Genomic DNA, 23,121 nt, shown 5'->3' with positions numbered 1-23,121 from the left:
GCAGGTGCATTTTGCTGCTTGACTCACATATCACAATCGCAATATTAATCAGAATGCCTAGTTTCAACTAGTGGGCCTGGATAGAAAATATTCTTGGGAAAAAATACATTTGGGTTGACTTATCTTTAATGCTTTGAAGGGAAGGTACGTTAGTGGGTGGGCCACGAGAGAAGGAGCGCACTGGCCAGAGAGTGACGGGCGTTTCGCTCTCTGACAATGTTGGTCAATGTCTCGGAACAAATCGCGGGGCCACGTAGGGCATGTGCCACTATGCGAGAAAAAAACAATTCTGACACGCCAGACTTTCTGTGTCATGGTTGTGAGGCTTCCTAGACGCCGAATCGGCATGCGTTGATTACGTGATATACACGAACGACGCTTCAAGAAAACTCATAATCGGCCATGCACGACAGTTACCGTTTGCATGCGACGCGTCTGTCGGGTCCTAATCGGGCTACAATCGTGCCGTCTGAGCTCGCCGTCATCAAACGTTGCTGGTATGGCCACGTCGGCGATTTGGATGAAGCCAATGCTTCTTTGGATTTTCCTCTCTCAACTCTTGCACTCATGCTAGTGGACATTTCACCACATCCATGAGCTGCAATTTGAAGCCGTGTACGAGTTGCAACTGTGGGTGAACAATGCAAATAACTGAAAAATTGTGGTCCGGACGGGCGTGTCGTCCTGTGCACAGCCTACCGAACAGTTTTGGGTTTTCCATAGCCGCATCCCTGCTCTGTAGCTTAAACGAGCAGAAAGAACATTTGGGGAATGTTTTCAAGAAAAGTCCTGTATTTTTTTTTCTGTTTTTCCATCTTTTTTCTCTTCTAATTTTGTTTCATTTGTTTCTTCTTATCCAACCGCGTTGCCTTTGCTTTACTTCCATACGCTTTTGCCTCGCGCTTCGCTCCCCTTTTCTGTGCTGTATTGTACGGTCCGCCACCTTTTCTATGATTGCGCATTTCCCCCCCCCCCGTTCCTTCCCGCAAAAGATCCCACCGACCCCACGGACTCCACCAGCGCTCCCCCTACTTCTACGCCCACATTTTCCTCCCTGGTGACCGATCCCACTTCCTCCCCTCCCGAGCTTTCCTCCACCGAGTTCCCGTCCGAAACGCCGCCCACCTCAACCGTCACTAGCGCCACCGCTTCGACCGCCATCGCCTCTACCGCGCTTTCCAACGACCTTTTCCCTGACTTGACCATCAACCCCGACTCCTCTGCAACGCCTCCACCTTCCTCCCCTTCCTCCCCTTCCTCCCCTTCCCCCCCTTCCTCCACTTCCTCCCCTTCCTCCCCTTCCTCCCCTTCCTCCCTGACTCCCTCAGTTGCCGACGGGCTGAATGGACATGACACCCCCACAGGTAAAAATTAAATAATAAAAATGACATCAACAAGTGCGAGGCCCCTGCCCACCATGGCAAATGAATACACAATTGCTCAACTTGTCGCCATGGAGACAAGGACTTTGTATGCATGTCGGGATTTCACATCTTTTTTTTCTTTCTTTCTTTCTTTCTTTGTCCCTCCTTACCGCCGCACTCACCCGGTGATAATCCCTGAACACAAAACCACAACACACACACACCAAACAATCATCCCATGGTTTCCTCGTCCACTCACCAAGATGCAGCTGAAAACATCGCAGGTACAACGCGCACCTGATTGTCACCTGTTTGTCACCTGGGTGCTTGTATTAGGCGCAACAAGTACTTGCAGATGGGAGGGTGGGTCGGTAGGTAGATTAGTTCTAGGTAGCTAGATATTCAGAAATGTAGGTTCCCAGGAAGTATGGTAGTTAAGTCCGTAGTTAGGTACGTAGATTTATAAGTGGGTGGGTACTACCGGGTAGGTATGTAGCGATTTTGGTAGGTAGATATGTAGTAGGTTAGTTGGTTGGTTTGTTAGGTTGATAGGTAGTTTGGTTGTGAGGTAAATGTCTGGGTAGGAAAGATGGTACGTGGGTTGGTCAGTTGGAAGGTGGGTTGGTGGTTAGTTAGGTCATGGAGGTTGTTGGTTAGGTAGGCAGGTTGGTTGGTTAGTCATTCATAGATCTGATTTGTTAGGAAGGTAACTAGTTAATTTCAATAGGTCGGTACAAAGGTTGTTCAGTTGGTTGTTAGGTCGGGAGGTTGCTCACTAGGTTGGTCGTAGATCAGTAGTCAATAAGGTAGGTCAGGTTGCTAGGTAGCTTGGTACAAAAGTGACAAAGTATGGAGTTAATTGGTTAAGTACAATAATTGTAATGATTAGTTAGGCAGGTAGGTCAGTTAGTTAGGTTGTGATGGAAGGAATGAAGGTAGTTAGATTGGTCGGTCGTTGTTTCAGAGGTTACTTGGTTGGTGAGGTACTTGGTACTGTAGATTGCTTGGGTAGTTAGGCTAGTAGATAGTTGGGCTAGTAGGTTACTTGTGCACTACTGCCACCTATAGGATAAGAGTGGAACCATAACACCTTTCACTCACCAACCAGTCAGACGGACAAGAAGGTTTGGCCTTGGCGGAGGTCTACTTGTTATTAGCACTCTTGTATTGAGCTCATCAGATTGTTGATTGTTGTTGTGGCCCCTTGAGCTTGTGCGTGCTTTCATGGTGCTTTGCATTTGGTTTCCCCCGTTAGTTCTATTTAGTTGTACGCATTCTGTGTGTCTGTGTGGTTGTGTGTTTCTGTCAGTACTCACACACAGTCACACAGAGTGAGTAATGAATGTTTCATGGCGACACGTGTGTATGCGACACACGTTCCACCAACACATGACCCTTTGAGTGGTACTGGTCAATTACACTGTGTCCACTGTGTGCGTAATGTGTGTGTGTGTGTGTTCCGACACTGACAAGTGGGATTAATGGCCTCATCGGCAGTCTCGCCTCGTCAGCGCACCTCCATCACCTCCACGCCCAAGTGTGTGTTTTGTGCATGTGTTTGTGTCCCGGTCTGTGCTGTAAAGTACCCAAGTATAAATTATTTTTAACTCATTCAGTGCCAGCTATTTTGAGACCCTCCTTTAAATAACGAGATTGACTGCCTGGATTATTATAAGTCATACACATGTCTCTGGGGTTGTTAACTGCACTTACATGTACAAGAATTCACTCTTGGAGTACTCACAAAAATAGAGTACTGACACCACTAGTACATTTAAATCAACACGATGGCAGATAATTGTGAAGCAAGCCTTTCTTTCTTTCTGACGCACATGAAGATTTGCAACAGCGGTGTAGCACCAACTACTGGCAAGGAGGCCTTACTCGATGCCTGATTTTTTTTTTTCTGAAGTATTGATGGCTGGTATCGGCGGCCCTCACGAGTACCTGATACATAGAAATAAGGCTGGTGTCGGCCAGATACCGATACTTGGTGTCAGTACTTGCCCATCCCTAAATTTAGCCTTGTACTTTATTACTTTTACTAAAGTCCATGAGTTGAATCATTACTTGTACTTTTACCAGTCCTTTTTATACACAAGTATCTGTACTTATACTTAAGTACAAAGTGCGTGTACCTTTGCCACAAGTGTGTGTGCGTGCGTGTGTGTGTTGACCCCGGCAGGTTGCGTCAATGACATGTCCAGCTGTGGCCACTAAACCATGTTTTTCACTTTTTCTTTTTTTTTTTTGCCCCAAAATGGCCGCTGCCACACCAGTTTCACGTCCCCCAATAACGATGACGTCACTGCTAGATTGTTGTACGACATTTAATGCGCCTCTGTGTTCTAATTGCGTTCTTGGTTTTTGCTCTTCTCCTCCTTCTTCATTTCGACCTCTCGTCACCTCCTCGCCGCCTTCCTCGCATCCTACTTCTCGAAACAATCCATCCACATATTTCACACCTCCCCTCCTCACCCCATGATCTCCTCTTCCCCCGATTTTCCTCGCCCTGTTAGACCCCACGGCGATGTCAACATCATCAAGCGTGGACCACGCGGTGATCGGCGGCGTGGTGGCCGTCATCGTCTTCATCCTGCTGTGCCTCCTCATCGTCCTTGGGAGATACCTCATCAGACACAAAGGTCTGGCGCGTTCACACACACACACACACACACACACACAGGTTCTACACACCCAAAATATTTTAAACCCATTTGCAACCATTTCAAAAACGATTTTTCACACGTCATTTTGGGGTGTTGTGTGAAGAATTTCGAGGAAGGCTGCATTTGAAATGTAAATCTCGCCTCCGATCGGGTTCTTAATTGTTGCAGACAAAATCGTGATTGCGATTAAAATCGCCCTTATTTTTGTCTACATTTTTTTTCATAGGAACTTATTTGACCCACGAGGCCAAAGGCTCGGACGACGCCCCCGACGCCGACACGGCCATCATTAACGCCGAAGGCGGAAACTCCGGGGCCGACGACAAGAAGGAGTACTTCATCTAGGGCGGAAGAGAAGAAGGATTGAAGGAAGGAAAGAGGAGGAAAGAACAATCTTGCATTTTGTTTTCACCACACTCAGTTGGTCGAGAAAGGGGCAAAGTTGGGGGTGAGGACTTTGTTTGCATCGATACAGGGACGTGAGATTTGCACTGACACACACACGATGACTTACTAACACGTTATTGTTACGTTTCGATCCCGGCGTCCCGTTTTCTAACCAATTCCGAAATTGTAACTCACATTGCTTCCCGAGCCCCTTCCTACATGAACCCCGCACCCATTCCAAGAACATCCTCACCCATCCCCTCATTCTACCCAAATCACCCCGCCCCCGCCCCCTAAAAATGGTACGAGCTGCCCTGAAACACCCACCCGAGGCCCTACACCTAAGATACAAACATGTATACGTATAAATATATATATAAATATATATATAAATATAAGCATTCTTTTTACTGGACGGAATCGGTGTCAGATGCGTGCGCCTGTAAATAGAAAAAGGAAAAAAAAGAAGAAAAAAAAAACCCACTCTCCTCGCTCATGTAGCTCACTTCCTGGAGTACTCTTATTGCCTGTTTTTCTTACATGCGTGCAGAGTATCTGAACAAGGGAAAAAAAAATAAAAAATAAATGTAATAATATTAATAAGTACCAACAATGGCATTGCAATGTAAACTAACTTCAACTGCAAATATTTGTATAGATTTCATTGTTGTTGTGTTGTTGTTTTTTTTTTTTTTTTTTTTTAACAAAGGTGTGTTGGGGCCTTACTGAAAAGAAAAAATATAATTATACTGTGACAGTAAAGTTCGATATTTTGAAGTAAAATTAAATTTAGAATGAACTACAAAATTTAAAACAAATTTCTTGAAAAATAACTTGTTCTCAGAAAAAATATGAAGAAATCTTAATCTGCGGTGAAGAAACTTGTGACTTTTCCAGATAAAGTGAATTTTGAAAAACAAAAATATTGGAGCAGAAAGATAAATATGTATTTTGTTTAAGGTAAAAAGCTGTTCCAATTAGGGATGTTCCGATCAGGTTTTATGACACCGATACCGATCATGCATGAGTGATATCGGCCGATAGGGATTCCGATCACATGGAATGTCTGTATATTTTTCCATTTATTTATGCTGACTGCTATTCTGAAAGAAACCTCCATATTATTGCCGGAATTTTGACAAAAATCTATATATATTTTCAAAAGCATGAAGAAATACAAAACCGTTGCTGGCACAATACAACAATTACTCAGTCACAAAGATAACTGAAAAACTTCATTTTACCAGCTTTTAATAACACAGTTTTTAACAGATCAAAATAATCAGCAGTCTCAAAAGACTTAATTATGCAAAAAGTCAAATAAATAACATGCCACCTAAACGTTGCATGGTTCAGAATATAATCAAAGTAGAGAAAATAGTCAGATGCAGGCTTCACTTGAATAAACTATTCAATGAGTTCCTAAATTGAAACGACTCAGGAACTTTATTGTCTTGTGCATAGACAAACTATCTTGTGCATTTGTCAACGACAAAAAAGTCACTGCTAATCTTTTAATCTCCCTGTGGCAATAATGCCACTTATACTGCGCTGTGTCCGCCTTGACTTTATTCAATGCAGTGAGCCTCGTAAACTCGCCATAGTCTCCCAATTGATTGTTGTTCAAATTAAGTAAATTAAGTTGGTTGTGTTGAAACTTTTGGCCATGCTCCCCCCGCGAGGTATCTTTTCATGGCATATACAGTATTACAAGACGCAAACTACACACAGCAGTTAGTAGCACGGACATGTTCGTCTGTTTGTTATTGCCGTGCGCCTTCGGGGGGGCCACGGCAAGCAGGCTGCGATGCATGAGCTGCGGGTGATTGGATTTTTTGATCGGCAATAAAAGGCTTTGATCGAATGTGCCGATCACGTAATTTTTCACGAAAATCGCCCGATCATTATCGGTGCCCGATCTATCGGAGCATCCCTAGTATCAATAATTAATACTCCTATAAATGTGATTTTTTTAAACCAAAAATACACATTTCAAAAAATCATTGGAAAAAAGAACTTCATTCTCAAAAAATGGGTTCAGTGGTAACTTTTCGAGATTAAATTAACAAATTTATTTTAATAAGCCATAATATTCGTAAGAATCTGATTTGAAAAAAAAAAATCAAAAACGTTTTTCCAAATCCAATTTAAGCGATAAATTTACATTACTGCAACAGACTTTATTTTGAAGCAAGTATGAATAACATCATAATCGTTTGAGGATGAAGTACTAATTCCATCCATCCATTATGCAAACCGCTTATCCTCACGAGGGTCGCGCGTGTGCTGGTGTTGTCTACGGCCAGTAAGCGGGGTACACCCTGAGTTGGTTGCCAGCCAATCGCAGGGCACACAGAGACAAACAAACAACCGCACTCACAATCATAGCTAGGGGCAATTTAAAGCATCCAATCAACCTGCCATGCATGTTTTTGGAATGTGGGAGGAAACCGGAGTCCTCGGAGAAAACCCGCGAGGAGAACATCCAAACTCCACACAGGGAGGCCGGGGCTGGATTTGAACCCGTGACCTCTGCGCTGTGAGGCGGACATGCTAACCAGTCGATCACGTGCCGCCCTAAAGTAATAATTTTTAGAGCAAGAAAGAATAAGGATAAAGTTTATAATATTCGAATAAGATGGCTTTTTTTAATGCCTATCTTGAAAACTCTTCTTGAAAAAAATAGAACTTTTTCCTTTTGTAAAAAAAAAAAAAAAAAAATGATTATCCAGATGATTTTTTTTTTTTCTTTTTCAGTGTGGCCCCACCACATAATATTTTTTCGGGACGTGTGAGAGTTGCGTGTTTTTTTTGTTGTTGTTTTTTTCGGTCAAGTGTTTACAGTCTTCCCTTTGCCAAAATAAACTAAATTGAAGCTACAATTCACCCATTTATCCGCTTGCAATAAACCAGGGGTGTCCAAACTTTGGATGTTAGCTATTCAGGGTGCACAATAGAAATACATACAAAAAGAAAACAAAACTATCGACATAATCAAAAAAAGGTACGTGGCATGTTGCGGATATGATCTTCTGTAATCCAAACTTTCCTTTAACACCTTGTGCAAATGTAATAAACAGAACAACTCGAAATAATCCACAGAAATAGAGACACGTCATATGATTAATATGATCTCTCTTCTTGCTTGTTGCACAATAATAATTAACCAGAACCACTAGAAATAATCCTCAGAGTAAGGAAAAAAAGTCCACGACGTTCGGTCACGCCTTATCATCATATAAATCTCCTCTAACCAGGTATTCAGGATAACCGCCAACGTGCACAGTAGAAATGAACAGAAGCCCTCGAAATAATACACATAGTCCAAAAAAAAAAAAAAGTTGCTCAGACATACAGTATGTGTCTGCAATATATATACCCACCATATAATTAATGTGATGGCTTCTGTTTCCGCTCCTCTTGCTAGTTATTCATGATAACTAGCGATCTTGCACTGTAGAAATCAACAGAAATAATCGAAATAATCCACAGTCCCAAATCTAAGGACGGTCCCTGGACTGGATTTTTTTTTTTGGGCACCCCTGTTTTAGGCTCATGGGTACATCCCGGCAAAGGGTTCCCGTAAATGAGTAACGTTGGCTGGGGCCGGCACGTGGAAAGGCAAAGGGAAGGTAATCTGGCTAAGAGGCCGCGGGCGCCGTGCCAACGTTGCGCTTCCGCCGGCCACAAAGTCGGCGAACAACTTCAATGTCCTCGTCCATTTCTTTTCATTCTTTAATCAATCAGCCCCGGCTGTGTCCTGATCCACCTTGAGCCCCCCTCCCCACGCCCCACCCTCACCCACGCCTTTACCCTCCATATACGTGATTGATGTGCTGCGTTCCTGGCAGGAACCACAACCCCCCAACCCCACCCCACACACACACACACACACACACACACTTTATAGACACTAGTGTGCGTGATTGTATGCTTCCATACAGGTGTGCTCGGAATGGTGTGGAAAGCCTTCGTGGAGAGAGAAGCTGGTGTCACTGCAAACTCCACAGTGTCCCAATACCTTTGTCCAAAATCCACATTTTCTTTCATTTGGTGTCCCGACACTTTTGTTCTATGTCCTGTAGGTGTCCCAACACTTTTGTCCCTTCCAAAAATCCGCCAATTTCACTTTCCACTTCCAGTGGGTGTCCCAATACTTTTGTCACCAATTTTCTTTACACTTGACGAAAACCTCCCAATACTTTTGACCCCTTTGTGTTTGTATTTTTTGTTCTGGAATGTTCAGGGATTCTTCTTCGTTTTCCAGTCAGAACCCTCTCCCCCTTTTTCGTGAGTCCCTTTCACGCTGCCTATCAAAGCTGGGTTATTTTTTTTCAGTTTTTTAAAAAAATTTTAATTTGCTGTTCTCCATGTGAAAGGTATTGACATGGGCTGCTAATTTTCAGCTTCTGGGGTAATGTCACAAGTGGGACGATGACTATGTGAAATCAAATCCTGCAGGGATGTTGACGGCAATGCTGGTGCCCTGTGTTCCATGTGAAAGACCCTGCCTGTCAAAGATGTCTTTTTTTCTGTGAATTTGCTGTTTTCTGCATGAAAGAGACTGACACACCCCGCTAATTTACTGTATTTGGGGGAAGTATCACAATGTGACTGTGTGAAGGGGTAGAGCCTGGGTAAATTGATGCTGTGTCTCTGTGTGAAATCACGCAGTTGCCCTGGAATTTCATGCTTTAACACGAAACCCAGTAAAGATTGACATTTTCTAACATCATTCAGATGTACCATTACAAGCATTACAGATAGCACTTGTGTGAAAGAAAATACAGTGGATGTACTGTCTCTGTGTCAAAGCGCAGACAGTTGACCAGGAATTTTAGGTTTTCACCCAAGCCCAGCAAAGCTCCGTTTGTTTGCTGTTTTCTATGTGAAAGATACTGACACGGATCACTAATTTCCCTGCTTGAAAGTTACTAAATGGTTGCTTTGATTGGAAATTTCACATTTTCACACATAACCCAGCAAAGATCCTCACATTTGCTGATTTTGGGGTGAAATTTACTGATACAGACTGCAAATTTTCCAACTGCCCTTTGACCGTTTTTTAGCTGGTTTGTGTGTAAAAGGTACCAAAACAGACTACCCATTTCCCATCAACCCATCATGTTTCCACCATTTGGCTGTGTGAAAGGCACCCTACAGGGACTGCTAATTTTCCAGCTGCCTGTCAAAGGCGTCTTTTCCCCTGTGCTTGCTGTTTTCTGCGTGAAAGGTACCGACCGAATGGGTTCCATGTAAACAAAAACAAAAAACGCCTTTCATCTTTCATTCTGTTTTCGTTTTGCCTGTTTTTTTCTCTCATGGGAAGTCCTGCGTGAAAGGGGCTAGCGACTGCACTGTAGCCTAGCTAGCGTGCTAACATAAGCTAAGCTAACTGCTACAGCAAAGGCGTGTCTGGCGATTTGTAGCGATTTTAGCGGAACTTGACACTTGATCTTTTTTTTTTTTTTTTTTTTTGTCTGCTGTTGCTGGCGTCTGCAGACCAGAAAGGGGTTCTGTCATCCTACGCCTGATTTGAAACGCCAAGAAGAATTAGCTGCGTCGTGCTACCCAAAAAAAAAAAAAAAAAAAAAGTGTTGTTTTGTTAAAAATAAAAAAATCTGCAAAAAACTAGCGGACCTATATTTGCCTGTAATCAGTCGTCCTGTCCTTCGTCTTAGCTAATGTGCTAGCATGTAGCTTGCATGAGAACCAGTGGGGTGGTGTTTAGTGTAGTGCGAACGAGACAAAATGTCTGCCCTCCTCTGGTCTGCAGACGTCAGTCCGAAATAAGTCGGGGCTTGTGTTGTCTTAAATTATGTCATCCATTTTATCTTGTTTTGTTAGATTTTTTTTTAGATGTTTAGATGCTCCGAAACTTGTACTGTAGATTTTTTTTTGTATATAGTATTTCATATCACGACATGTTGATTGGATGAATGATGATGATGTCACCAAGCCGCATGCTGTCGTTGGCTCCTATGTTCAAATTGTACTTATTTTAAATTTTGTTTCTTTAGTTTTTTTGTTTGTTTGTTAAAATTCCAGTTTTTGGTTGTTGACTTCAATAAAGATGCAATTGGGTTAATTTCACTCATCTTTGTGCTGCATTTTTTTTTTTTTTTTTGGTCTATCTTTACCCAAAAAATTGCTTTGAATATGCCACAAAAATGTCAGTACCCATTTTTAATGCTGTTCATTTCTGCATTGTCAATTTGTAATTTGTGCGTTGTTTTTGTGTATTTTATTTATTTATTTAAAAAAGAGAGAGGCGAAAACAAACCACAATCATTTGTAAATGTACCACAAAAATGGTCCCAACACAATTTTAACATATTTATAATATCCATATGCAGTGACTTATTTGTGCTTAATTGACAAAAAAACAAAAAGGTTCTAAAATACATTTTAACCACATTTTTTAAGAAGTTGTACTATCACAGTAAATAAACATCTGCAACTCCTGTAATTTTAATTTGTAATTACATTTTGTGTTTATTTTAAAAACTATTTTGTCAGAATTGTGTTCAACCACAAAAACTTTTAAATATGCCCCCACCCCCCGCCCCGAAAAAATGGTACAGCCACAGATTAAAGGTGGTTGATTTGTGTGCTTATTTTTTCTAAAAATTTTAATAATTTGCTCCTGTAATATCAATATGTAATACACATGGGTGAGTTTTGTGATTATTTTACTAAAAGATTTGCTAGAATCAGTTTGACCGCCACGGTTTTAACATAGTTCATTTCTATGATGTCAATATGTAATGAAGTTCTTGTGCCTTTCTGTGCTTATATGACTATTGCTTTTTGTACAAAAAATAGCACAAGAGCTTTAAACCGCGATAACCTAAAACGTTAAAGTGCCACAAAATGATATAGTGTAATTCACAATATGCCCGGCAGAGGGAAGTACAATCCAAAGAAATTTCCAACGTATTGACCATAAAACGTTGATTTACTCATAAAAAATAAGTTGTTTGGAGTCTTCTTTTTGTTTATACTCTTGCTGTAACGTGACAAATCTTCATTTGTCAACAGTTATTTGCTAAAAGCCTCTCTTTTCCATATAATTGGAATAAATTATGGTGAAGTGGTCTGTTGGTCGAATAATACGATTAATAATCCTCCTAAAAGCAATAACATTATTTGAATTATAGTTTATTTAAATACATTTAATTACATATTGATATATTTTGTATATGTTTTTAAAAATATTTGACTTATTCAACTATACAGTTAGCTGTTTGACAGATTATGATAACGATAAAAATGATTGTAATATATATTACACAATGTCATATTTTATCATTTCATCCATCCTTTTTATTTGTTCAGTATTATATATTGTTTTTTGTTTTTTAAGTAGATTGTTGTATTTTTTTGCTTTGTTTCATTCTTTGCCTATTTTCTTTTTTGATTATTTATATTTCCTTAATTTAACTTTAACTTTTTATTTTAGTTTATTTTTATTTCTGTTTATTGCATTTACTTACTGCTGCTTTAACTTTCGTAAATGTTTTTTCAATTTATTTTTGTCTATTTTTTTCGTATTTTTTCATGTGTCTATTTTTTCATTCTTTTTTTTTTACATGCTATTTCTGTTTCTTTTTTACATTATCAAGTACTGTGTGTGAATCTCTGAAGCGCAGTTTCCCTGACGGGCCACGGGAAGGAGCCCTCCGCGTTGTTGCGGTCCAAAACGGAGGGAGGAAGAACGCTTGGGGGCCGAGGGGGTGGGGGGTGATGAGGATGATGATGATGATGAGGATTGGGGGGGCAGGGGAGCGGGGGGTCGAGAGCAAGCTCCTTTCTTCACTCAAACGGCAGCAGAGCGCTGCGAGGAACGGACGAGCGTAAACGCAACATTTCAAAGTGCACGCGGACGACCAAGAGGAGGATTTCGTCTTCTCTTGTCTTGAATTGCAAATATTAATCACAATCAGTAAGTCTGGCTTGGCCTTTCTGATGAGTGGAATCCGGCGGGAGTTGACGGGGGGGCGACGACGTGCATGTGCGCGGCTGAAAGCATCATGAAGCAGCCTTTGTGGATCCTAACTTTGCTCGTCACTTTGCTGCCAGGTGAGCACGCGTGTACCCCATAAAGTTCAATGAGCATCTGCTGCTTTGTTCCTTTTGTTGTTGCTGATGAGCGCCGATTGGCACTTGATTGGTCGCACCTGGAAGCCATTCAGGTTGATTGATTGCTAAATGGCAATGGCGTCACAATGTCAAGCTTTTCGGTCATAAAGGCGAGATGACCGCTTCGAAGTAGTTTTGGACGTGGTTTTTGGCTGCATCCACTTTGCTTTCAAGTGTCCTTTTTGGTCAATGGAGAGATGATGGCGACACACAACAGTTGGGTCTGGCACCCCGGAGCCATGGCAAAAACGGATGTGTGTGTGTGTGTGTGTGTGTGTGTGTGTGTGTGTGTGTGTGTGTGTGTGTGTGTGTGTGTGTGTGTGTGTGTTTTGAGTTATTTGCTTGAATGGAGAGGTGATAGCGACATGACATGATGGTTTTGGGTGGATCGAACTCTTCCGGTGACCTCTTGTCATGAATGGAGAGATGATAACAGCGTGGTAGTTTGATTGCAGTTAACCAAGGCAGAACGCTGGGAAAAAAAACAAAACAAAACTGGCGTGTGCATGCGCGTGCGCGTGGAGAGATGAAAACTAGATGACAGTTTAACCAAAGCACAACACTGGACTTAACGGTTAAAAAGTGTGTGCGTATGCGTATGTTTGTAGAGACAATAGTAGCGAGGTGACTTAGTTGGCGCAACTATTCATCAGGGTTTTTTTTTTTTTTGGTTTTTTTTTAAACATAGTGGGTCTATGTGCGTGTATTACCGTCACGTGTGTTTTTCAGTGCTTGTGCACCAGCCTCGCCACCTGGGTCCCCCCATACCACCCCCCTGCCGTCGTGGTGGTCCACAGATGATGATGTGCGCAGACAGCTTAGAGACGCCGCCGCCGTCTTTACACGATGAGGCCTGAACTAGAAAGCGTTGCATTGTGGGACATGATGGACCCCTTTCACACTGATTTACTCACACAGATGAGTCAACACATTCATTTGCCGGGTTCAGAGGTAGTATCAATCAGACGAAACAGCAGACCCATTTTAACGCTGTCTTTAAAAGTTGGTATCTGTCGTCATTCGGAGACAATGCACTGAATGGAAGACAGCGGACAACAGAAAACACACTCTACAGAGTTAGCTTCAGAAAGCACCTTCAGACATCAACTTAAACACAAGCCAGTCCGTCGATTTTCCGTCCATCGGTAATTTCAGAATCTACGGTCGGAGGACTATGAATTTTAACAACTGAGACAAAAATCTCTCACCCTGTTGGGTCAAAAGCAATTGTGCCTTACCCCCTGCCTGTTTTAGTCAGACAATACATATCTACTACCATTTTCGCTTTTAGGATTGTCGAACCAAGAATTAGCCTGCTATGGAAGGTAGTATCAGATGTGTGACTGAAGGCCACTGTTTGTGGAATTTGGGATTTTCCCGTATTTTGTGTGTGTGTTGCGGTTCCATATAAACAAACCCAAAGAAAAATAAAGTACAAAGTCCCCACTTCCATTTTCCGCCTTCAATGCTAGTATGTGATATGCAATGCTGGGAAAGGAAGAAAGAGGAAGTCAACCCAACACTTTTCTTTTCAAGAATATGTTCTATGTAGGCCCACTAGTTGAAACATGGCATTCTGATTAACATTGTGTTTGTGGAATACGAGTTCATGAGTAAAATCCACCCGTTTTTGTCCATCTCAATGTTCCGCCATATTCTCACTTGCTGTTGACTGAAAATGACATCACAGTTGCTCATTACTCAGATAAAGATCAATCATGGCTCAGCTTTATAAAACAAGTGAGCTGTGATTGGTCGTTATCTGAGCCCTGAGCAACTGTGATGTCATTTTCAGTCGACAAAAGTGACAAAATGGCCGCCCCTGAGATGGATAAAAACGGGTGGATTTTGAAGCTTAAACTCATCAGAATACCATGTTTAGAATAGTGAAAGCTCATAGAACATGTTATTGCAAAGAATTTATGAGGGTTGACTTCCATTTTAACTTCTCCCAAACCTGTTGTCAAAAGCAATTGCCCCTTACCACATGACTGTCAGAACTGCCTTTTTCTTTTTACCCGTGTTGCTATTTGAAAGTCAAAATCAAAAGTCAACAGTTTTTTTCCCCGCTCTTAGAGGTAAACTATTATTTGAGCCATAAAGCAGGGGAGAAACCACCTTTGTGTCAAGATATTCCTCTATGCAGGCTTGATAAATTAACACCCGAGTCTCAAATCTTCTCCTGCCATCCTCACAGCAATTTACCGTCCTTTTCTTTTTTCTTTTTTTTTATCATATCAGAGGTGGACTCAAAGGTAGAAAAGCCGGAATCACCCTGCTTTCTTTCTTTCTTTTTTTCAAAAGCATCAAAATGGTTGTGAAGAACGATGTCAACAAAAAGGGCGAGATAAAGAGCTCTCTCTCTCAAGTATTTCTCCCGATGCTCGCTTGGCCCGTCTGAATGGACCGCCCACGTGAAAATCCATTGAGACGTGCATCTTGACGAATAACAACCAGCAGTTCTTGGTCAATCAATCACGTCATTCCACAAAAGATCACAATCACACTTATATCTATCTCTCTGTGTGTGAGAGAGTGCGGAAGCATGTGTTTTGAGTGTGTGCATGCGATTGAAATACCAATGTCACAATAAGTTATATCATTACTTGTCAAGGTACATATTGTGATTTATTGGTACGGCAGAGTAGCACTAGGAGAGTTGGTGAAAAATCAGTAATTGTATCAAGCGGTTGAGGTATGTATCGATACTCGGGGTGACATCAGATAAATGCATTTATATTACGTGTCAAGGTATATTATTGTTACGAAGTGAGGGGCTTAATATCAATATTCTGTAACACTCAGTGTATATTAACTGTTAAGATAAAGTATACCACAGGTATGCGGTGACTCACATTAATTTGGTTTGCATCCTTACAACTGCGAGGTGCTAAAATGTTGAAAGATCGGTAGTTTGAAGCGAAGGGAAGGAGTTGTGTTTCTGGGTTCAAAGACATGATGGACTTGGAAAGGGTTGAAGGAGAGTAGCTTGCTGTTCGTTCTCAACACACTTTGTTTTGTTGTGGAGGGTAAAGTTGCGACTCGCCTTGAGCTTCTCGTCTCACCATTTACGGAATCTCCACAACTACTGTATATCAATATCGCCTTTGTGGACGCCTTCCATTCGTGGGGATTCGGGACCGTGCCCGACCGTGAATAGTGAAAATCAGCAAATAATTGACACTCTCTTATTTATTGGCATTTAGAAAAAAAAAATGAAAAAACAAAATGGGGATCATGTGAAACAAAAATCTGAATAAGCTGTTTTTTTGGTGTATAACTGAATAGGTTACAAAAAACTGCAAATAACGGGATAGGTTGAAAAAAATCTGTAAATAAGTGAATATTTAAAGGGTGTCCACTGTATATCACATTTTAATCATAATACAAATTAATTTTATTTGTATTTTATCGCACAGCGTCAATACCAGGGGTGGGGAAAAAATCGGTAACTATTGCTAATTTTCAAGGTACAGTATTTACAGTGATATATATGATAGTGATATTTACAGATAATGTTTCAGTACGGTATTGTTACTCAGGATGGGCCAAAATATTAGTATCGCGACAAATCATGTGTAAAAGTGCAGTATCAATACTTAATATTGTGGAAAAGTATGGAAACTCAGTGTTGTACCAACATTGATATCGAGCTACGGTATATCATTGTGTACAGTATTGAAACTAGAAGCAGGACAAAATATCGCAAATTGTATCGTAATGTGCCAAGGAACAGAATCAATATGATACCGATTTGCGATGTATCGTATTGTTAATGTATGGTATCGTTACTCGGGATGGGACAAGATACCAACATTATAATGTATCGTCAAGGTCCAAGGAGGGTACCGTCCCCAGAAAATTATCAATACGTGATAATGTGGTATCGTTCAGTATCAAGATACGTTATAGCAGAAGCATTTCTACTGCACAGTATCGTAACACAGGACGCCACAAAACATTGTGACACACAGTATCATATTGTCATGTTTCAAGGACGGTTTTGCACGAACAAAAATGTCAATATGGTGATGTGTGGTATCAATACGCCGGGTGGACAAAATATTGACGTCTCATTAAGTTTCAAGGCATGGTGGCGCTATGAAATATGTCATATATCATTAGAGATGCGGAGATAACAGCAGCACCCGTGCAAGCCAACTCCTGATAAGCGCGAATTGAAACACAAGCTGGCGGCAGCGCGGGTGGCGACCAATCCCGCCTCCCATCCTATCTAATCATCATCATCATCCATCGCCGTTTACAAGCGAAGCGCAAGAAAGCAGGATCCTCCTACCAAAAAGAAGAAGGCGCTTGTGCGAGAATGAAAGGGGTTTCATGCAGCAGCCAGTTCAATTACAGATAAGGAAAATGCGTTGCGGAGCGACTGCAAGGTGCTAAAATGTTGAATTGCGGCCGAGGCGATAGCGCGACTGGAGGCCAAACGGAGATTAGCCAGCACCCGATTCAACATGAACAACTTTGCCGCTTAAGCGTCCCCTCAGTGGAACTTGTTGAAGTGTGATGATATGCTCATTTAGATGACGTTTAATTAAAATGCTCAAGTGTAATGTAACGTGTCCACAGATAAAAGTTCCGCTCTTAAAAAGTTTGAAGAGAACTTCGGCCGCCGGTCCCGCAGATGATCAAAGCAAAAACGATAAGCTTTCAACTCAAAATGATACAAGGCATAGATTTGGATCGTATGAATCATGTCCAGCACTTGTAAAGAACATAGATGTATAAAAGACCACTGGTAGTATGAAAGAATGTCCAATATCCATACTTGTGCCTTAAACAATTAAACAATGTCCCCATATAGGCGAGGCAAAGGAGCTTTTTATTCATATCGAGCATACACAAGGAAACTCAATGTGCTCCCTGTAGTTACAAAACAATATTTAATGGTAAAAGCATTTAAGACCTTAAAAAGTAAAGTAGAGAAATTAATAAAGTCTTACAGTGGAAGAACTTTATTTTTGAAAAAATTATATATAAGAACTGCTCTAAATGACCTCAATCATAGATATGGGGAAATAAAGAAGAGTTTTTAACCAAACTTTTACATTTGGGGGCTATGGTGAGTTTTGTTGGCAGCTTATTTCATTTGCGTGCAGCATAACTGCTAAATGCTGATGCACCATGTTTGCTTTGTTTTTGTGTTGTTTTTTTTTTTTTTTCCAAAAATGACTTGAACAATTACGCTATGAAGCTAATGATATGGCAATGCCATTATTGATAATGTCCTTGATACGTAATATTTTATATCACAATAGGATATTTATCAATGCGATATACTGCGATAGCAACGTCTGTGGCACGATACCTTGACACTTAACAGAACCATACCTCACAGTATTGACATTTTGTCCCACTCTTAATATTAATACTGTTCTTTGATACATTCTTACTATATGACACTTATTGATACTGTCACAAATTAATATTGACTATCGATATTGTACCATTACCCTAATCGTTGGAATTGATCGCAATAATGATTTAATGTGTAACGATGATAGGGTTGTAAAAATAATTGCAATACGACACTTAACGATACAATATATCACAATACAAGACTTATTCATACGATAATTTGCGATAACAATTTGTGCTTACCATCCCCACTATAAATATTGTACCTTGACATTGAATGATAAATGCTAATGACAAAACAGTAACTGTGTAAGAGTTGGGACAACATTTCGCAATATATCCCTGCAATTTGACACTTAACGATAACATATATCACAATGATTATTACTACGATACTTTGCAATATCGATTTTTATGCACCACTAGTTGTGAGAGTTGTGAAAGCGCTCTTGTTTTTCCCCTCTGAGAGGAACATTTACATGACGCCTGTGTGTGAATTGATAAAGTTAAGCGCAATGCGAACACAATGCTGGGCTCACATCTGGTGGGATAAAGAGCACATAGCAGGTAGCGTCGTGATATTCATGTGTGCGATGGAGGAAGTGGTAGGATGTAGAATTGGGGGCTGGGGGGATTGTTTAAAAAAAAAAAAAAGGATAATTTCTTCTCTTCTTTTAAATAACTGTTTCTATAGCAACGGGCCGCTGGAGGAGGAGAGAGGGGAAAGTGGGGGTGTACCAGCGGGAGAGAGAGTGAGACAGCGTTACCGTGGCAACAGAGGAAGAGGGCGAATAAAGAAAGTTTGAAGGGAAGGGAAAAAATACGAGGGTGTTAAAAAAAAAAAAGAGACTTACGGGAGAAGTAGCGCAGTTAAAATTAATTAAACGGGCGAGAGTTAATTGAAAATGTAATGAGTTAGTCAGAACATGCGAGTGTCAGGACGCCCGCAACGGACGTCGACCGTTAAGTCGTCACAGAAGCCATTAAAAGAGTCCGTCTAATGAGCGTGAGTCCATCCTTCCAGGTGCTTTTTGATTGGACGCCGTTGCTGGGAAATGAGGTGACGACCAGCTTCAGAACCTAGCATGTCTAGCGTAGCATCATAGATCACCAAAATGTGAAATATGATTTTTTTTCTAATAGGAAATAAAGGAACAAGACATGCGGTGTTGGGTGATATGGCTTTGAAAATCAAATTTATACTTTTTCACAAAATTCAGAATTTAGATCCACTGCTTAGTTGCGTTTTTGTTTTTTGCTTCGCGAAGATTTTATTTATTTTTTTTAAATACAATGATTTTTATGATTCCGCGATCATTCTATTCTATGCCGAAATTAAATGATAAAATTAGTCAAATCTGCATTTGCTTCAGTTTTTTGTGTTTTCTAACAAAAAAAGAAAAAATGACTTTACAACATTATTTTTGGAAGGTGACTATAAAAACAAACACATATGATAATCCACTTTTTTTTTTGCCATTTTTCATATAGAAAATAATCGAGGTTGAATTTGTCAGTTCCAAATTTCCATGATGGTTCCAGAAAACAGGAAGCAGCCTTGCACTAATTAGCATATCGTCGCTGTCCTGCGAAAAACACTTATCTCCAATTTTGGAAACTTTTTTAATTTTCACTTCAATGCGATGTCTGTAACGCGGAAACATTATTCATGTAAAAATAGGAAAATAAAAAAAATGGAGATGAGTGTTTTTCACATGACAGCGACGATATGAACAAACGATTCAGCATTTTTTCAATCTTACCTTTTTGTCCTGTGCCTTGTAGTTTTCTTTTTTTTTGGGTGATATACTGTACTGTACTATAAGTTTGGTTTCCCATTTGAAATATTGGACGTAGAATTAGTCCGATCCATGTAACACAATATTGCCACAGAACAGGAAGTAGCCCGAGCATATGGACAAACAAACACATATTTTCATACTAATTTCAGTTTTAATGGTATGATCCTGATTCATTGTCGTTAGCTTGCTAACACAATAAGAGACAACAGAAGACATTGTGTAAATGTGTCAGCCTTGGAGGACTAGAGGTCTGCGATCAGCTGAGTGCAACACTAGTTATGTTGCTGACTTGAAAATGACTTCCGTCTGGCTTCCGATTGGTTCAAAGAGCCTATGCTGGTCTGGCCTTGGTTTTTTTTTTTGCTCCCGGCTAAAGACCTCACATGACCTCCATTGCCAAGTGAGCATTGAAAGGGAGGAGGAGAGGGTGTGTGTGGAGGGGCGATGGGGTGATACGCAGCCAAAAGGGGATTGATTAGAAGTCTCACAGTTCAGACAACCGCGACCTCCTCGCAGGGTTCGTCGCTCGTCGGGCTCCCTGAATGCACTCAAATAAGAGAAGAAATTAGGAATCCCAGCACTTCCGTTGATTTTTAGTCTGTGCATCAGGAGGTGCTGTAATTAGATTTTTTCTTCCCCTTGTTTTGTGAGTTTGCCATATATTCTTCCATCTGTTTCTAATTAATGATGATCCAATTTCGCACCTCAGGTTCCGCCCTTATTTCCATGATTAACTTTTTGGTTTATATTTTTCGGGATATTTTTTCCCCAACCACTGAATTTCTTTTTTTCAGATTTATTTTTTTTAATTGTGGATTTTTTTTCCAACCCTCCGATTGTTCCTTGATTTCTTCTTATATTAGATTTCATTTTCAGATTTTTCTTTTTTTTTTCTTTCTTCAGATTTTATGTCAGATTTGCAGTTACTGTTTTTCCCCCCAAATTAACTGATTCATTTTGAGTATTTCATCAGAATTTCTGAAATGCGGATATTTTCTGACTTACGATTCTTACCCGTTTTCTTCCGATTTTGTTCGATTTCTCAAAATGTGAACCCCGAGTTGCTCCTGATGCTACATCCGTAGGTGAATGAGAAGACCGTGTTAATGCGTTTTGCGTACATATCTGTATAGAATCTCACACATTATTTCCAAATGGCTGCTGTCACGTGAACGGAAATCAGCGATGTACGGCGTACGTGTTTGAAAAGGTGTTTCCACAAATTACGCCAAAAGTGCCCAACTTGACAGCTATGTCATCAGGTTCTATTTTATCCCAGAAGCATTGAATGTCACCTTTTGCGTATGCGCAGTACGTACGCATATATACAAATAAAAAAATAATAAATGTCACCTGTGACCCCTGGATGAGCAGGGATGGGTATACGTTTCAGTGTCACCAGAGGGTTTTTTTTTTGAAGCATCAAAAAGCTAAAATCATTTATTTGAGTTCAACTAACTCATCAGATTTGACCGTGTAACTGAATGCTCCTCACTTGCTGAACAGTCTTTGAAATGTAAAATCTCAAAACATTTCAGTTGAACCAACTCCGGTTTTAGTGTTAGAATCTTCCTCGCGCGCTCAGCAGTCATTGTAAAATGTCAAAAACAAAAGTGCCGCTTTCTCCTCATTTTGTCTGTAAAGTTGTCCTCGACTTTTCCACCTCTACGGAACGGTTAGCGCTCTGTTCTCTTGAAAGCGGCAGCAAAATCCGCCGCGTTTGCAGACGTAGCAGCAGCAGCGCGTTGGGGAACAAAAGGTTTTTGATTTTCTGACTATTCCCTATGCTGGCGCGTAATCCCCAGTAATTAGTCTTCTTGTTTGCCGAGGAATATCCTTCTCTCTGCCGCCGTGAGTCAAGAGATAAAAGTGCATCAGGGAAAAGAAAAAAGCGTCCTCTTCCGCCTTGTAAACACTCGCCGTCTCTTTCTGAAGCGCACTTATGTGACACGTGCTCATTAATCATTTCTGTTTGCTGCACTCAAGCTCGCCAGGCTAATTATTTTCCACAAGGAACGGCCATTAGAATTTCTAGCGCATAAATTCATTCCACCCCCCCCCCCCCCCCCCCACGTGCGCTCAGACATAAAATGGGAAATCGTTTTTCTTCCCACATTTTTTTACGGCGAGATAATGAGACGCGCGTGCGTACGGTACGGCGTGGTGGTCGGGTGCACCCGCGCGGGACATCTGTCTATTTTAAGCTATAGCTGCTGGCCAGCCGAGCGCTGGCCTGTTTTACATGGATAGCAAATAGCTATTAGGCCTAACTGCCAGCCAGTTAGCCGGCGGCCATCTGCCGCACGCTGCAATTATGCGGCGGGAAATATACTCGTTATGACCGCGCCGCGTATTAACGACCCGGCGCGGCGCTGAATACGCCGGCGGAGAAGAAGGGATTTTTTTTTGGCGGACGATGCGGTTGTTTGGGTCGGGATGCGTGGTGGTAAGATGTGTTACATTGAGGGCAAAGATGGGAGCTGACATGTAGCAGGCAGCGTGGCTAAAGTAGTAGTACGGTTTCAAAGTAGGGTTCCGAGCCAAGGTGGGGATTCATGTTTGGTGTTCAAGTCAGAATTGGGTATACAATTATGATTTCGAGCTTGTGTTAAGGTTTCAGATAAGAGTTTTAAGAATGGGTTCAAGAGAGGGTTAGGGTTTCAAGACAGTGTCAGTGTTGCAAATGAGGAATCCAAGACAAAATTTAAGGTTTCAAATTGGGGTTTCAAGCCATTGTCGAGGTTGTAAATTGGGGTCTCATGACAAGGTTAATGTTTCAAATTTGGGTTTCAAGCCCGAGTCAGGGTTAAGGGCTTCATGGAAAGGATTGAGGTTTCAAGGCGGGGTCAAGGTTGCAAATCGGTGTTTCAAGACCGGGTTAAGGTTTCAAAATTAGAGTTTCAAGCCTGGGTCACGGTTGTAATTTAGGGTTTCAAGACAAAGTTAAGGTTTCAAATTAGGGTTTCAAGCCAGTATTAGGAAATCAAATTTGGGTTTCAAGCCAGTATTAGGAAATTAAATTTGGGTTTCAATCCAGGATCAGGGTTGTAAATTAAGGTTTCAAGATGGGGTCAGAGTTACAAATTACGATTTTTAAGACAAGTTTAAGGTTCCAAGTCATGATCTGGATCTCAAATGAGTGTTTTAAAACAGGATTAGGGTTTCAAGGATACTAAATCTGAGTTAGGGTTTCAAACAAGCCTTAAGGTCTCGAAGGTTAAGATTTCAAAATCAGGTTTTAAGCCTGGATCAGGGTTTTAAACTATGGTCTTTGGTCAGTGTGTTGAAGTATGGTGTCACGCTATGGTTAGGGTTTTAAGATCTGGTTTCCAGTCAGAGTCATGGTTATGAACAGTTGAAATTAAGAGTTTTGAGCCAGTG

General features: G+C 41.1%; 2 protein-coding genes across 4 annotated transcripts in view; both read left to right on the top strand.

The window, feature by feature from the left end:
• The window catches only part of cadm3 (cell adhesion molecule 3), a 116,036-nt gene extending 105,523 nt beyond the window's left edge, over window positions 1-10,513 (top strand). Inside the window, exons 11-14 of one of the 2 annotated variants that reach the window (XM_086043111.1) lie at window positions 993-1,364; window positions 1,628-1,648; window positions 3,884-4,009; window positions 4,260-10,513. In XM_086043111.1, the coding sequence (XP_085899237.1) occupies window positions 993-1,364; window positions 1,628-1,648; window positions 3,884-4,009; window positions 4,260-4,378 (638 nt within the window). In that variant the 3' untranslated portion in view covers window positions 4,379-10,513. The remainder of the gene's footprint in view (window positions 1-992; window positions 1,365-1,627; window positions 1,649-3,883; window positions 4,010-4,259) is intronic. The other variant, XM_086043112.1, reaches the window with a different exon arrangement.
• Window positions 10,514-12,212: 1,699 nt separating this feature from the next.
• kirrel1b (kirre like nephrin family adhesion molecule 1b) overlaps window positions 12,213-23,121 on the top strand; it is a 60,719-nt gene continuing 49,810 nt past the window's right edge. For both annotated transcript variants that reach the window (XM_086043518.1, XM_086043517.1), the window contains exon 1: window positions 12,213-12,502. In XM_086043518.1, the coding sequence (XP_085899644.1) occupies window positions 12,433-12,502 (70 nt within the window). In that variant the 5' untranslated portion in view covers window positions 12,213-12,432. The remainder of the gene's footprint in view (window positions 12,503-23,121) is intronic.

This window comes from Filicampus tigris, chromosome 10 (assembly GCF_054856515.1).
Source record: "Filicampus tigris isolate MCC_2025a chromosome 10, RoL_Ftig_1.0, whole genome shotgun sequence".
Taxonomy (NCBI): domain Eukaryota; kingdom Metazoa; phylum Chordata; class Actinopteri; order Syngnathiformes; family Syngnathidae; genus Filicampus; species Filicampus tigris.
Note: the sequence above shows the minus strand (reverse complement) of the source record. Positions and strands in the feature narration are given on the sequence as shown.